The sequence below is a fragment of the Sinohyriopsis cumingii genome, chromosome 18 (genome assembly GCF_028554795.1).
Source record: "Sinohyriopsis cumingii isolate HCF-2022 chromosome 18, ASM2855479v2, whole genome shotgun sequence".
NCBI lineage: Eukaryota > Metazoa > Mollusca > Bivalvia > Unionida > Unionidae > Sinohyriopsis > Sinohyriopsis cumingii.
This window is the reverse complement of record NC_142978.1, coordinates 21551268-21566722: the sequence shown is the minus strand read 5'-3', so window position 1 is coordinate 21566722 and position 15455 is coordinate 21551268. Positions and strand designations below refer to the sequence as shown.

At 40.5% G+C, this 15455-nt stretch overlaps 1 protein-coding gene across 3 annotated transcripts in view; it reads right to left on the bottom strand.

The window, feature by feature from the left end:
- The window catches only part of LOC149776198 (integrin alpha-4-like), a 67530-nt gene that overhangs the window by 10197 nt on the left and 41878 nt on the right, over nt 1-15455 (bottom strand). For all 3 annotated transcript variants that reach the window (XM_089942525.1, XM_089942526.1, XM_089942524.1), the window contains 2 exons: nt 4406-4555; nt 1065-1588 (listed from right to left, as the gene is read on the bottom strand). In XM_089942525.1, the coding sequence (XP_089798651.1) occupies nt 1065-1588; nt 4406-4555 (674 nt within the window). The remainder of the gene's footprint in view (nt 1-1064; nt 1589-4405; nt 4556-15455) is intronic.

The window sequence follows — 15455 nt, the reverse complement described above, 5'->3', positions numbered from 1 at the left end:
TAATTTTTTTTATCAATAACTCATTTTCATCTCATTTTGCCGCACATTATAATAACAGTTCCCATGCTTTGCAAGATTTCTCCTTTCAACCTATTTGTACAGCTGATTCTGATATGGAACGTCTGTTAAAGGAAACCTATCGGATTCACCATCTTAATACGGTATATCCAAAAGGTCTAAATTCCAAAACACTATACGACATTCATTACAATTTTTTTTTATAATTATGTCCCCTGTGTACAATTAGTTAAGAATATTTTTATATTATTCTAATTTACAGAATAACTTAACAAGTGAAAGTAAAAACTAATATAAAAATAATTTTTCAACAATTAAAGTTCATTTTTAAAATAATTATCTATAAAATACTTGTAAATAAGTATTATGCACACCATCATTTTTTTAAAATATAAATTGAGTTCTGAAGAAATATTGAACATTCCTCAATAATATATAGATATATAATATATTATTTGTCTTGGATCTTTTTAAAATGTGCATTATACATCATACAAATATTAATAAAACTGTTTATCTTTATTTATTCATAAATTATACAGTATTTATACAGGTACATAAATGCACTTCCGCACAACGATCTGTTTAAATTCGTTATCTGATGTAGGCTGCATAATTCATTAAATGATATTTAATTTGAGAATATGGCACAAAAAGGCCATGTTAATGTTTACATAAGTGGCAGTACTGTCGTCAATATCAGTGAATCTGAGCAGCACGTGAAATAAACTGTTCATTTTCATTGGTTGTGGCTAACAGCACTGTCATACTTCGTAAATGCACAGCTAACTTTCCTTTTTTACATAAAATGGTCACCTATTAATTGTGGTTGTTATATATTTGTTTCTTTCTAAAATTCTGCTGTGCAGTAGTTCTAACACGATGTGGAAATAACCGCTTTCAGAAGCGTAGAAAGCAATTCAATCCCTCCCCCGTAAATCTTAATAATAAAAAAATGAAATAAACCAACAAAAAACTAATTGCTTTCTATTTATTTAGAATATATTTGTCACTCTTAGAACATTTTGGGAAATAAGTCCTCTTACCCATTAAAAACCGTAACCACCTTTCTTTTGCCAAGCAGAGAAATCATGGCCGTATTATCTGCAAATATCGTCTCCTTGCTCTGCGTGGTGGCGTTGAAATAAAACTGGAAATTATTTTCGGTGTAGACAAACGGCACAAGAACAACTTGAAACTTTACACCAGCATCTTGTCGCATAGGGTTGCCATAGCTACACACAATAATTGTCTCGTTCTTAGGAGAGGTGTCTATTGATCTCACACTGGACACAACTCCCACTGTCTTCGGTTCCTCAATATTAAAACTGCACTGAATATCTGTCTCACCTTCAATCTTTTCAATTCTTTTGTATTTGAATGATTTAGGGAAGATTATGGTTAAGCCGGTGCCATAAGCTGGATCACCTGTCTTTGTAATTGATACATTCAGCTTTAGAAGTTCCAATTCATCGATGAACAATTCAGATTCTTTTTTTAGATCCGCATTCACTGACAAATGCAAGTTTGTGTTGCAATCATTGTTGGGACAATCCTTCTGGAATTCAATCTGAAAATATATATGTAATACGAGAACACAAAACATACACCAAGAATTCAAATTATTTCCAGTCACATGAATACAACCGGAAATATCTCCCCATTATCACGACTACTTTTCTCCACAAAATATTCGATCTACAATGTTTCATTATACATAGCTACGTATTAAATATATGACACAGAATATTTCGACTTATATCAGTCTTGTAATTTTATGTAATTAAGTGTGAAATAAAGAAACTTATTGGAGAACTAATTTGTATATTTTTTCATTGCTATACTTTCACATTTTAAAAATATATCCTTATATTTTCAAATGAAAATATAAGATTTCCCATCATGACATGCAACGTCTGGTTGAATCTGCATGCATAATTTATATCTGAGACAAAAAGAACAAGCACTTTGTGAGCTATAACAAATAAATAGAAACTGTTCTACCCTTCAGACATGGAAATAAGCTTTTTCCTGAAGACATTTGACTCAACGCCGTTCAAATCTCTGTTATTTCCCTTTACTTTCTTGAAAACAAAGATAAGCCCGCTGTTATTCATCACTGAATCAGACTTGCTTTGTGGTCAGATATGATCAAATAGTTTGCAAATAACAAAGATGTAATTTTTATACGAAAGACTAGGTCATCTCAACCCTACCGCTCCCTTGAGTCACGTATATTAATATGATCAACCTACGAAAGTGAGGTCAGTTTACGAAAAGGGAGTGGGTGGCTGGTGTTATGCGGCTGAGCGAGTTTAATCTTCAGTTCTTCGATGCTTCGATTCTGGAGCAGTTTTGGTATATAATGAAAAGATTTTTTTCTGCGTAAATAAAGTCTATATTTCATTTCGTGATAACATTTTTTTTTAACTCGTGTCTTAACCGCTCGTTAAAGGGTTACATTTTGTACCATACAATAAATCTCTATAGTATTAACTTTGAAAAAGAAAATATCCTCTATGCATACCTGACTCTTTAACTCAATATCCCATTTGCCCACCCCTACTACCACCACCACCACCACCACCCGTCATGTACAACAGCTACATTTCATTACTACATACTCAATATGTTTTGTTTTATTAGCTACACGTACCTACGTATCATGAATTTTACAATGACATTAAAAACTTAGCTGCTACTTGTGTTTCTAACTGTTAGGTAACTGTTCTATTGGTGTTCATTCCAACCATAATGGCGATTGAAAGCTGTGGGCTTTTTACTTTCACTCTACACTCAGGCAGCTTGTACCAATAGCGATTTTAAAAACAAAAAGCATCAAGGATAGTAAAAAATCCATAAAATTACTTACTCAATGAATTCATTGATTTATAATTTGTAAATGGAATACCGCGAAGGCGAGTATGTGTTGTTCACACACTAGGAGTCAGGAGGTTGGTTCCATATGTACCAGATAATTCCGTATATTTCCCTAACGTTGAGATTTAACGTCGTGTTCCCTTTTTTCTTTCAATTTTGTCCTGTGGGAAATAATAGCATTAAACAATTCATACATTGGATGAAGACGACAGAGTGCTGACTGTATGCATGCGTAAGTCTTCATTCCACCTCTTCGCTGAAAATGGACTCTTCCATCATTCGGAAAATGACACAGATCCTGGTCCTTGATAAAAGTGACTGCCCTTTTTAGAAAAGCGGCAAAAACGGCTAATGCTAGAGATGAATAAAGGACTTTACATGAGTGCTCACTGCATAAAATAAAACTATCAGAATGAGTTGAACAATGTCATATGCCAGACTTACTTGCAGCTAGTGACTTATTGTATTATTTAACGAGTTTTATAAATGTAACGTCAAACCATGTTTGCGATTCTTTTATATACAGTGCATTAAAAATTCGGCATCATCCTATGACGTTGCTATGTCTCATTTCTAAGTATACTGGCAAGGAGTGGCGAACGATTTGATCAAGTGAAGTTATGACACCAAGAAAGGTGAACGTTGTGTGATGTGATTAAAACTTTGTGACCACTAGTTTAGAGTATTTCGAGATTTTTTAAGTCGAATTTCTTCCATTACTCTCTTTGCGTATGCATAAATAGGTAAAACATACACAGAATCGCATAAACCTAATATTGGTTAATACTCTTTGAAAACGAATCAAAATCAGTGAAAACACCAGCAAGAGATTAGACAAACTGTTTGTGGGAAATATAGGTTGGCAGTGGTCTTGCCAATAAAGCGGTAGCCACTATGGTTGGAAGAGGAGGAGCGTTTTCAGAATGTTTCTATCTTTTAATTTTTTTGATTATTCGACTGCTACAAAATTGTTATTTTATTGAGATGCTCTGTAATAAAGTAATGAATACAATTTTATTCCACGAATTTCTTTCCAAAGTGGTATATCGAGACGGATTAATTAACGATTTATTCAAGAACCCTTCGCTAAATTCAGTACCTAGTATAGTGTTTACGAATAATGAAGACAGTTGTGAAATAATATTCCTTATAAAGCTTAAATCTCAACGACACAACCGTGTCACGTGTTCTTCTACAGATTGGCGTAACTAATAGTAGATAGTGTCCTATGATAATTTTCAACTCGTTCCATAAATTTTATATCCGTTGAACATTCATGTGAAATCCTCTATTCATACAGGTGTTGATATAAAGAAACACATGTTAGAGGTATTATCACACACACACACACACACACACACACACACACACACAATATATATATATATATATATATATATATATATATATATATATATATATATATATATATATATATATATATATATATATATATACAGAGAAAGAGAGAGAGAGATTATATGTAATTTAGCATTTTAAGTTGTACCTCTTTTGTTATGGACTTGATGGGCTGTTTCGCTTGAGAACCATCAAACAGATTTATTATGGGCAGCACTGGCCCTGGCTGATATAATGTTACATTCCTAAGTTCATATTCTGTATGAAATCGTATTGGGGTTACCAGATCAGATGTCGACTGAAAAATAAGTGAATGCATTTATAGGCCTTTTCAGCTCAAAATATTAGTATAATAATGTTCTTTTTATAACAATTTCATCAAAATACTTTCTGTTTATAAAGCAATGACATTCGATAGGTACAAAAATAAGCACAGCCATTTCATGTTCAGACCATAGTGGCGCGAGGATTCGAGGAGCTCGCATGCAATGTTCCTTAGTGGCGTCCATACATTGCAATAAAGATCAGAAGTAGTGAATGGGGTCACTTTAGCGTCAAGGGGAATTAGCATTAAAAAACACCCTGGGTCACTTTAGCGTCAAGGGAAATTTAACATTACGAAAACCCCTGGGTCACTTTGGCGCCAATGGGAAATTAACATGGGAATAAATTGTGGGTCTGTTGAGCGTCATGGGGAAATGGAACAGGGTCGGGACCCTATTTTAATAAGGTCCCGACCTAATGGGTCTATGGAAATGGAACAGGGGAAAAAATTGAAACAGGGATGGGTCTCTATTTTTTTTTTTTTAAAAATAAAAAAAAGGGGTAGGCAATTGAAAGTCTATCTCTTTTCGAGAGATTGGAGTGGCCCTGAAAAGGGCCTTTGATGTTCTTCTTCTAACTCCTTAACTTCTTTATCCATCCCCTTATCTTTGCCAAAATTCCCTTCTTCTTTCTCTTTTCATTTTCCGGTATCCAGTCCGGGTGACCCATGGCTCGGAACTTGTTCTGGATTTTCATCCAGTTAACGTTCAGTTTCTCTAGTTCTTCCTTTTTCTTTCTATTTCCTTCTTCTTTCCTCTTTTTTCTCCACCTCTCCTTTATTTTCTTCACTTCTTCATCTATCACCTTTCTCATCTCTTCTTCCCCTTTTTTCAATTGTTCAACACCCCTTTTGACAAAGGGCCACTTTGACCGTTGTTCTATCTCTTCCAAAAACCTTCTTACTTCTTTTACCTTCTCCATGGCCTCTTTTATTGTCCCCACTTTGACATAGGGGGGATTTATCAGCCCTCTCAATCTCTTCACTTCTTCAATTAATCCCTCTATCATCTCCCTGGCTAATTTTAGTTCGTTCACGTAGTGCAGACTTGTTCTTAACCTCCAATCTCTTTCAATCCTTTCAACTCCATATTCCCCATCCACCATCCAAAAGTAAATATTCCTTAAATTGTTGAATAATTGGGACACATCCATCTTCGTTTTGTTTATTCCGTGTGATGGTGCTAATAACGAACACTGAGGGTTCTTATAGTTAAAGTGCGGACGTGAAGGAAAACATCCGGCTAAGGCAAAAAATTTATATTACCTAGATCATTACTTAAAACGCGCGGACGTGAAGGAAAACATCCCCTACTTTTCTCATTTCATATTATCTACTATTCACATACGTGAAGCAGCAATAAACAAACCCAAATTTACTATCCACACGAACCAACTTAAGCACTTACAAAACCCAATAATCTACTATCCACACAAACACATACATTCACACTAAAAGCTAGTCTGGTGTTCATTCTGGTGTTGATCAATCAACAAAGGTAGCTAGACTGCCGATCGATTTTCAATTTATAGTTAAAGTGCGGACGTGAAGGAAAACATCCCCTAGGACAAAAGTTATATTACCTAGATCATGACCAAACAACGCGCGAACCTAAAAGAAACACTCACTCACTTTTTTACTACCCATTACTATTTTAAAAATTTTCATTAAAAATAATATACTATCCACATACGCGGAGCAGCAATATACAAACGCCAAATCTACTATTCCCACACGTCAAATATAAAAAAAAAACATTATCTACTATCCACACAAACGTACTTGAGTGCTTACAAACACAAACACATACACTCACACCACAAAAGAGTCCGTGTTTATATTCACACTACTCTACATACACGCATTGGCAAATCGATTGTTATTTCTTTTCTAGAGATTGGGGTAGCCCTGAAAAGGGCTGTTTTTTGTGTGCGAAGTTGAAGCTAGGGCGATCTTTTATATTCTAAGAATGCGACGTCCTCTGACGACAGACTTTCTGACGATAGGTCTGCTTCTTCGGAATGAGAAGAAGAACTCTTTGGTGTCGATACGACAATCGACAAAGCCTCTGTCAGGTTCAGGTTGCTGCTGCTGCTGCTGCTGTTGTTGTTGCTGTTGCTGCTCTCTCTGCTGTTTCTGAAGTCTGTACTTCTTTGTCCATTCTTCTTTCTCCCATTTCACTTCTTCTCTGAAGAGCTCTTCTATCAGGTCTTCAGTGACTTTTAACATTCTCACATTCTCTATCTCTTCTGGCTTCGGTATCAGACTGTGTCTGACCCTATGCAAATTCACGTAGGCTTCGTTTAGCTTAGCTAGTCTGGAGCACATCTTCGTAGGAGGATGAGTCGACAATGGATGGTTAGACTGGAGGCTACCCCGGCTTTAAAGTCAAAGCGCGGACGTGAAGGAAAACATCCCTCCACGGTTTTCGAGCCGCAACGTTCAATGAGTGCCATGAGAGGGATAGTAAGAAGTCAAAGAGCATGAATCAAGATTCCTATAGCCAAACAAACCACAAAGGCATTTCTTTTCAAAACACAACATTTTTTATTCAAAAATCACTTAACACTAACAAACAACTCTAACATTTTTAACAATAATCCAACAATATAACATCAAACATTTTTTTTCAACTAACTCATTATTTTGGACAAGGCTGACAACGTTGTGAATGAAATTGTGATTTCCACTTTTGGAAGTCATTAGGCCATTGATGGACACTACGTTTCCTAGCTTGAGACAAAAGATAAGCATAATGGTCACAGAACCATTTATCTACTTTCACATCGTTTCTAGAAGAAGAACGAGGATCACAATGAGTTACTAAATGTTCTAAGGAATAGCCCAGGCTGCAATGATGCAGAAAATACACAAAAATATTGTCCACACACCAAGGAATATGTGCCTTGTAATTTCACATTATTGAATCGGGTGGTCTGAGCATTTCTTCTTATAAAGTCAATGATATCGTCTTCCAAAGGGGGCAATCCATACGAATCGAAATATTCCACACATCCTTCTTGAGGAAAGTAGACGGCTACCCAGTAGGTTCCTGGGAGATGACTGTCGTCCGTGTTGATCACATAAGCTTGATGGTCTTGAGGTTTGCGATGAGGGAGTTCATCTTTAGCACAGACGACAGGATTCCAAGAAGCCGTGTACGAACTGTGGTTCAAAAGATAGTAAAGTTCCCAGGTATCAATTGATTTGTGTGGGTTTTTTTCTTCACAGGTAATGATAAGTGATCAATTCGATCCTGACTTTTTGCTTGAAAATGTCTGACAAGTAAAAAGCGTTTAGCTCCGACTTCTTACTCTGGTCAAAGAGAGATTAGATGCGACGGCACTCCAGAGACGTTAATGGAGGAGAAGAATGTTTATCCAAGCCTTTATACCACTCGTTCAACACGATTTCTATCTCGATGAGACCCCAAGCTTTGTCCAGATATTCGTCCAATTTTTCTTCTTGACTTAACATCAGACATTTGTCGTGTTGAATTTGACTGGGATGATCGTTGTGACATCCATAGCACTCTTCCTTGATCAATTCTTTCATTATATCTGCCAGGACTGTAGCAAAACAGGAGACTAAATGGGCTTCTTGTTCTGGCCATCTTGACTTCATCATGATAACTTCTTCGTCTTTGTCTTGAGATTCTTCTTCCCCGGTCTCCTCACATTCAATCTCCAAAGTTTCTCCACTACGTAAAGAGGGATAACAGTCTTCCATAGCTTCTAATAATCTAGAATGACTTCTCTCAAACTGTTGATTTCTATGGTATTGTCAAATTCTGCATACAGGATGACGTTCACTGTGTGATCTGGAGGTGGATTTGAAAACTGAAGTTCCACACGAATTTGACCCGATTTTATAGGGTGGAAATGTCCCTCGTCGCTGCCTTAGTCTGGAGTGAAATCAAAACCCCACAAAGCATAGCCTCCTGCATAATCGTCGTACGAAATACCGTGACTGGTGTTGGTTCCTAACTGTCCCGTGGCTTCGTACAGGGACAAGTACGATCTCAAATAATTCTTCGCGACACCAAAGTTAGGCTCAAAGGGTCGGGTACACAAGGTCTTGCCGTCGCGATTGACTTCGATCTTGGACACATTGTAATGTTGAAACTCAAAAGGATTTTGATCGTGGGTTCCGTTGAAGGCTGAATTCCTGACAATACCAACAATCAAACGTTTGGGTAACTGTCCTTGGAACAGATGATCTTCGATCATAGATCGCTGTCCAGCAGGAATGGTGAACGTTTTCACTACTACGCGTCGTATCGGATACTTGGCGGTCGTTCTGCTCAACGTCTGACTGACGTCGTTTCCCACTTTAGGTAACACTTTCACACGACGCACGTAAAGTCGGGCTTCTTGAATGATAGTTTTGTATTCATTGGCATGGGCCATCAAATGGAAAGCGGCACTGCTACGATTCAGTCTCAGACGGATATCCACCCCGTTGAGCAAATACTTTTCTTGTAACCACATGTCCAAATGCAAACGATCCATCAGTTCTAAACTTCGCCCTTGCAGAATTTTCTTACGACGGTCGTTAAACCCCACAGTGTGAGGATTGTCATCTTCTGTCAGGACTGTGTCGCTAAACGTGGCTACACCTTCCGTGTCAGGTTTCCATACCACGCAAGCATCCAGATGAGTATTCTTGGCTTCTTTTCTGTACGTCAAGAGATTTTCCAGGTAGGCACGATACGGGTAAGTATCCATGCTGCTGCTGACCAGTTTGTTATTCAAGTACAAGTCCACTTCGCTGAACAAGGAATGCATGAAATTGTTGACAGGAGCTACTCTAGCATCGCCTCCTGGATTGGTGTTGTCCGTTTTGATCACTTTCACTTTCAAGTACAGGTAACTGCTATTCAGATCGATGTAATCTTCGGGCTGACCTTTGATTTCAAACTCGATGGGAGCGGAATCCGTCAAAGAGGAGACGGAATGAAATTCCACCCATTGAGATTCTTGCATGGTCATCATGGTGGGGGGCATGGCAAACAGATCCAGTTCCGACTTGGAACAGGCGCATGACTCTCGGTGCATCATTTGTTTCTCTTTCTCAATAATCGAAAACGTCTAAGTCTCGAACGGTTTTTCTTTTCTTTGTCTTTCTAGCTTTAGACGTGTAAAGTCTGGTGAAAGGGTGTTTTCTTCGTCGTCTCTTTCTGCCTTGTCCTTGCTGAATGCCTGATTCAGTAGCGTGCAGGGCATTTATAGGTGTTTCTCGTCGGCTCAAAAGGTCTTTACCCGTTTGCAGCAAGACATTTTTGCCTGCCCTCCTGAAGGCTTCTTTGGGATTTTGTTTGTCGAGGATGACATTTTGGAGAAATTCTTTGCTTTGCGTCAGTGCCGCATCTTTCAAGGCGTGCAATCCGCGTGTCACCATTGGTTTCAACACGGGGGCCACCGAACGAAAGGCCGATTTTAGCATATCTCCTAAACCGAGTCCTCGCTGTCGAGCAACCCCTCGGTACACTGGATACATGACTTACGAGTCGTGAGAGAACCGTTTTCGAAAATGGAGTTTCACCGTGACTTTTCCTTTGGTGAATGGAATATTTTGTCCCAGATCTCCTTTTGTTGCAATGTTAACCGTGTTCAAATAAGACTTACTGACAGGCAAATAGTGAGGATGTACAAATTCGCGGTGAACGTGGTAAGTGTTTCCACCTTCCTCGTCAGCGGCCGTGGCAGAATCCACTTTGAAAGGAATGACACGCAGTAACGGTACAGAGGTGTGTCCCACCACGTTGTACTCCACCACATCGGAGTACACAAAGATCAAATTCAGTCCTTGGTTCAGTTCTACTGGGGAACGAAATAACTTGCTAAAAGACTCGTTGTCGTAAATGACTGGTAATTCGTATTTCTTGGGCATGGTCATCCTCATGTCCATGTCTCCGCCCAACATGGACATGAATTCATTCCCCTCAGGAAATTTCATTAGGAAGCGACGAGCTGCTTTGTGGTATTCCAGGGTGACACTTTTTTGACACTCTCCAAAGCTTTCAGAAACACGACATTAAACCTGGAAGCAATGGTGCACACCAAATGTTGACCACTAAAATAATAGCTTGGAGGAATGAACAAGTGATAGGTGGTCGACTTTTGAGTTTTTGTGCCAGGGGTTTTCTTATCATATTTGAGGTGGGCATCCAAGTACTGTTGCAAGGGTTCGTCATGAACTTCCACCGTAAAAATATTTTGATTGGGAAGGACATTGAGGACTTGGGTTGGGTGAATGATTTCTACTAAAGCCACTTCCCAATGGGCTTCGTGATCTAATGGGATGGTCTGAGTTAATTTGGACGTGTAACAGCACAACGTGTTCTTGGGAAACACCTCCATGAAACTGTCACTGGGTAAGTTTAAGTAAAATTGGTTTTGATGACTCATAATTCCAGAGTTCTGTGGCTGTCCGAGGGGTTACTCGACGTCAGAGGAGTGTCTCCGCCCAAAATAGGGTTGTTGTTGTTATTGGAGTGGTGACTGACACTAACACTGGACACAAGGTTCCCGTTGTTCCCGTTCGAGGAGAATTTCAGGGAGAGATTGGGAAGCAGGTAACCGATGCAGCTGCTCAATAAAATGGTCATTAATTGTTTGTCTCCTTGTTGCAAACTTAAATTGGCGATGGCTGCCCCGATGACACAATACACCACGAAGATTTGGCAGAAAAAGACGATTTGCGTTTTAGGCACACGTTCTCCACACCACACCCACAAAGGTTGTTTTTGTAAATCTTGCAGGGAAGAACTGGGTGAAGGAGTGGTAGCCGTAGTAGCTGCGTCTGTGTGAAAGGGCATGATGGTCACTTCTTTTTATAGTCGATCACTTGCGAAGCGTCGATCCAAGAATCAAAACTGGATGGATATCCTTTCCAACGTACTTTGACTTCTTTGACACGTCGTTTGCCCACTTTACGGGTTCTGCGTTCGAGAATGCTTTCGATGTCGTACACGTCGTCTTCCTTTTTTGGTGACACGTTGTAACTCGGGCAAATAAAACGTTCCTTTGAGCACTTCTCCGTTCATGTCTTCCAATTTATAGGATGCAGGATCACGGCCATGCACTCGTCCAGTGACAGGAAACAATTCGGTCGTCCAGTTAGGTAAGTAACCTTTGTCGAAAGTGCGTTTGGTTTTCCCAATGCGTACCCAATCTCCTACGGCCATCACTCCACTTTTCTTGGGGACAGCCCTCGTCGGGGACGTACCAAACAGACGCTCAAACACCAGCACTTCGTTGTCGGGAGTCACTTCTTGCGGAGCACGTCCAATGCTTCGATGGTAAGATTGGTTGTACGCTTGCACCAGGTGTGGTAAGATGTCGATGTACTTCAGAGTGTGGTGATGCGTAAAATATTTCCACATGCGTTCTTTCAAAGTGCGTTGAAAACGTTCCACGATGCTGGCTTTGATTTCGGGATTCTCGGTGGTAAAAAATGAATGTCACGTTTTTTAATTCTTTTTGGAAAGCTTGGTTCAGAAATTCGGTGCCTTTGTCCGTTTGCTATCGAAGAGGGTGACGACCGCTTTGTTTCATCACTCGTTGCAGGGCTCGCACTAACTCGCTGCTGGATTTGGAAGTCAAGGGTACGACCCAGGCAAATTTGGAAAAGACGTCGATGACACAAAACAAATATTTGTAGCCACGATTGTAGCTGGCCAAATGAGAGACATCGGCTAAATCGGCTTGCCATTGATGATCGATGCCTTCCACTCGGGTGCGACGTCTGGAAAACTTGCGTCGAATGGTCTTGTGTAAAGTGTAAGTAGCTTGTTCTTGTAACCATCGTTGCACTTGAGGTAAACGGAGACTTTTCAGTCGCGTTTTGGCAGCACGATACAATTTTTGAACTCCTGCATAACCTGCAGGATGGGAGGGATCGTAGTAAATGCTGCCTATCACTTTTTCCATTTTGTGTTTGTTTGTTAATAAGGCACCCACTCTTGGAGGATGCTACTCTTTTTCTCTTGGAGTATTTTCTTGGATTGCAATGCTTTGCGTGTGCGACCGGAAATAGGTGTCGAAGAGGAGGATGTCAGAACAGGGGATATCGGTTCTTGTTTCACTTCTGTCTTCACTTCTGTCTTCACTTTCTTTTTCTCTTGTGATGAAGAAGGGGTGGTCATCATCTTTTTAATCCATCCAATTCTGGAGGTAGGTGGTGTTGTTAACTTGCGTACTTTTTCTGGTGGAGTTTGAAACTCTTCATCTTCTTCTCCTTTTTCTGTCTTGGTCACTAGTAGTAGTGGTAGTGGTACTGGTGATGGAACTGGATTTTTCATCAAGGTCTTAAAATCTTTCAGAGTGGGAAGAGCTGTTTCATCTGAGGCTTTCTGGTGAAAGAGTTGCAGTCGTTGCAAGAGTTGACCGTACTTTTGCGATTTTTCTGTTTCGGACAAATCTTGGCGATCCATCAAGGACTACAATTCGTGCTGTAACTGGGACATCTCGCTCGAATTGGGATTGGGAGGTAAATGCGGGGTGTGTTGTTCTTGCCAACGATGGTATTCCATCCATCGTTTGTAAGGCACTAAAGCTAGTTTTCGTCCTTCCATGGGCTGTCAAGGGTCGATTCTGATATCTTGGGACTTCAGAGGTCCTTTTTATCTTGCTCCCACCACTCCTCCCAACATGGTTCCCATGACTCCTTTCAACAATGGGCCTAACAAGAGGGGTAAAATTCCTCCACGTTGGACCAACATCTTCTTCTTTTAACGAAGGGGGATTTTCTTTTGAACCATTTGGCGAAGAACGTGACGATGTTTGCCTAAGCATTGTTTCTGGTGTTTGGACAAAGGGATCGTGCCTTTCAACACGTTCAAACAACATTCGCACACGGTATCGATGACCTCTTTGGAGGCTGTTTGAATTCGTTTTTTTTTTCGTAGGGGTGGAGAAGCTTTGGACGGGACAGATAACATGTTCCCATGTTTGAATAAACGTGGAGGCAGTTCTTTCCTTTTCTTTCCTTGGGGTCGTTTAGAACAGGGATGTTTTCTGGAGGGTGACATCTTCAGGAGCACCAAAAAACACTGATACCCCTACTTCGTCACAGACCTTTTTTATACTGGAACGCGTCGCCACTGATTGTCTTTACGTCGTATTAACTTCAGGACAGGCGCGACACGTCGTTCAGGGGTACGCAACGGACTAAATCGAGCCAGTTCTTGCTTGGACAAATCCAGTAAACTTTGTAACATGCCCGATCTTTCTTGAACTTTGATTTTGGGAGAAGGTACTTTGTGAGCAGCAGCCACTGCCACTAAATTGGAGGGTCCTGCCACTGGGGAAGTTCTTGGGGTCATCAACGGAGAAGTTCTTGGTGTGATCAACGTATCCAAGTACTCTTCAGTTCTTGGTGTCATCAACGGGGAAGTGGATGAACCTGAGGTTGCCGGAGATGCGGTGACCGCCGTTGCAGGTCGTGGTTTGCGAGTGTAAGGTTGCGTCCTGGCCGAAGTGCCTCTCTTGCGACTAGTTTTTTGTGGAGTTTTCTTTTTTCTGGGGACTTTTTCTCTGCTTCTTTTTCTGGGGGCTTCTTTTCTTTTTCCGGGGTGATGTCTGGTAAGAGAAGTGTCCCGCCACTGGAGAAGTTCTTGCAGACACAGGTCTCCTTGGGGACCTGGTCTTTTTCTTCTTCTTCTTGGAGCTTCGTTTGACTTTTTTCTTGGGGAGAAGTTTGGGGGCATTAGGATCCGATCTTAAGAGAGAGCGAATGATGGCCCCTCCTAGAGTACCGCTCCCTCCAGGTTTCAAAATGATTTGTTTTTTGGTTTTAGTGTCGATGAGGGGATGGGCCAGTTGGGTCAAAGCGACTTTGTTTCGATCAAAAAAGCGTTTGATTTGATGAGGAATCTGAATCATCCCTTGTAGTAATTTACGTGCTGTCACCGTGAACCATCGTAAGACTTCTTTGAGACTAGCTTCTAAGACACGAGCTCGTATTTGTGGATTTTTTTCTCGACTGATGCCATACAAGGCACGAATCAATTTGACGGGAAGATGCGACTGAAGGGACGTCATGTTCAAACTGTGAGACAGACGAAAAGTGTCTGAGGTTTTTATAGATTTTTTTGTTGAGTGAAGTTAAGTCGAGGACGGAGACGTGTACAGGACAGGCCCTCCGTCTTGACACCATTTGTGAAACAAGTGGGTACGAAATCGCAAATCATCGGGGGTCGTAGGTTTCAAATCGACGAGTAAATAGGCGTGTGGAGTTTGAGTGGCATCGTCGTACGCCTGAGTCAGCCAAGGCGTTCCTAACTGTTTGGCTAAGACTTGCACTTGCGATTTATCTTGAGGGCTTTTAAACAAGACCACGTAATGCGCATTGAGACTGATGGTGCGATGGGCTTTACCTTGTTGAAACAAATTTTGGGTGATGTAAACGACACTGGCATTACGGTGATGCCCTTTGCGCGTAAACCACAGTTTAATTTCTTCTTCGTCTTCTCCTAACATGTCGTCGAAAATGACCAAATGGGTTTGACGGGAGTCAGAGACGATGCCGTCGTCTTCTTTAGGAATGCCTTCCACAAACACGATGCAATCGCCTTGGCTTTCTCGCAAGAGGCTGTACGCCGATTGCCACTCTTTGTAACACCACACGATCCGCTGAGGTGGTCGATCGATCAAATGATGTTTATGTTCGATCAAACGTTTGACGAATTCGGTTTTGCCTGAACCGCTAGGTCCAGCAATGAGCATGTTAAAGGGATGACGAAGATACAAAGCCTCCCAACTGGCACGATCTAAGTGTTCGTCGATGACTTTGACAGTGGAGGAAGAGGGAGCAGAGACAGCAGAAGTAGCCATAGTGTCAGGAATGTCACTTGTGACACGGAAACAAACAA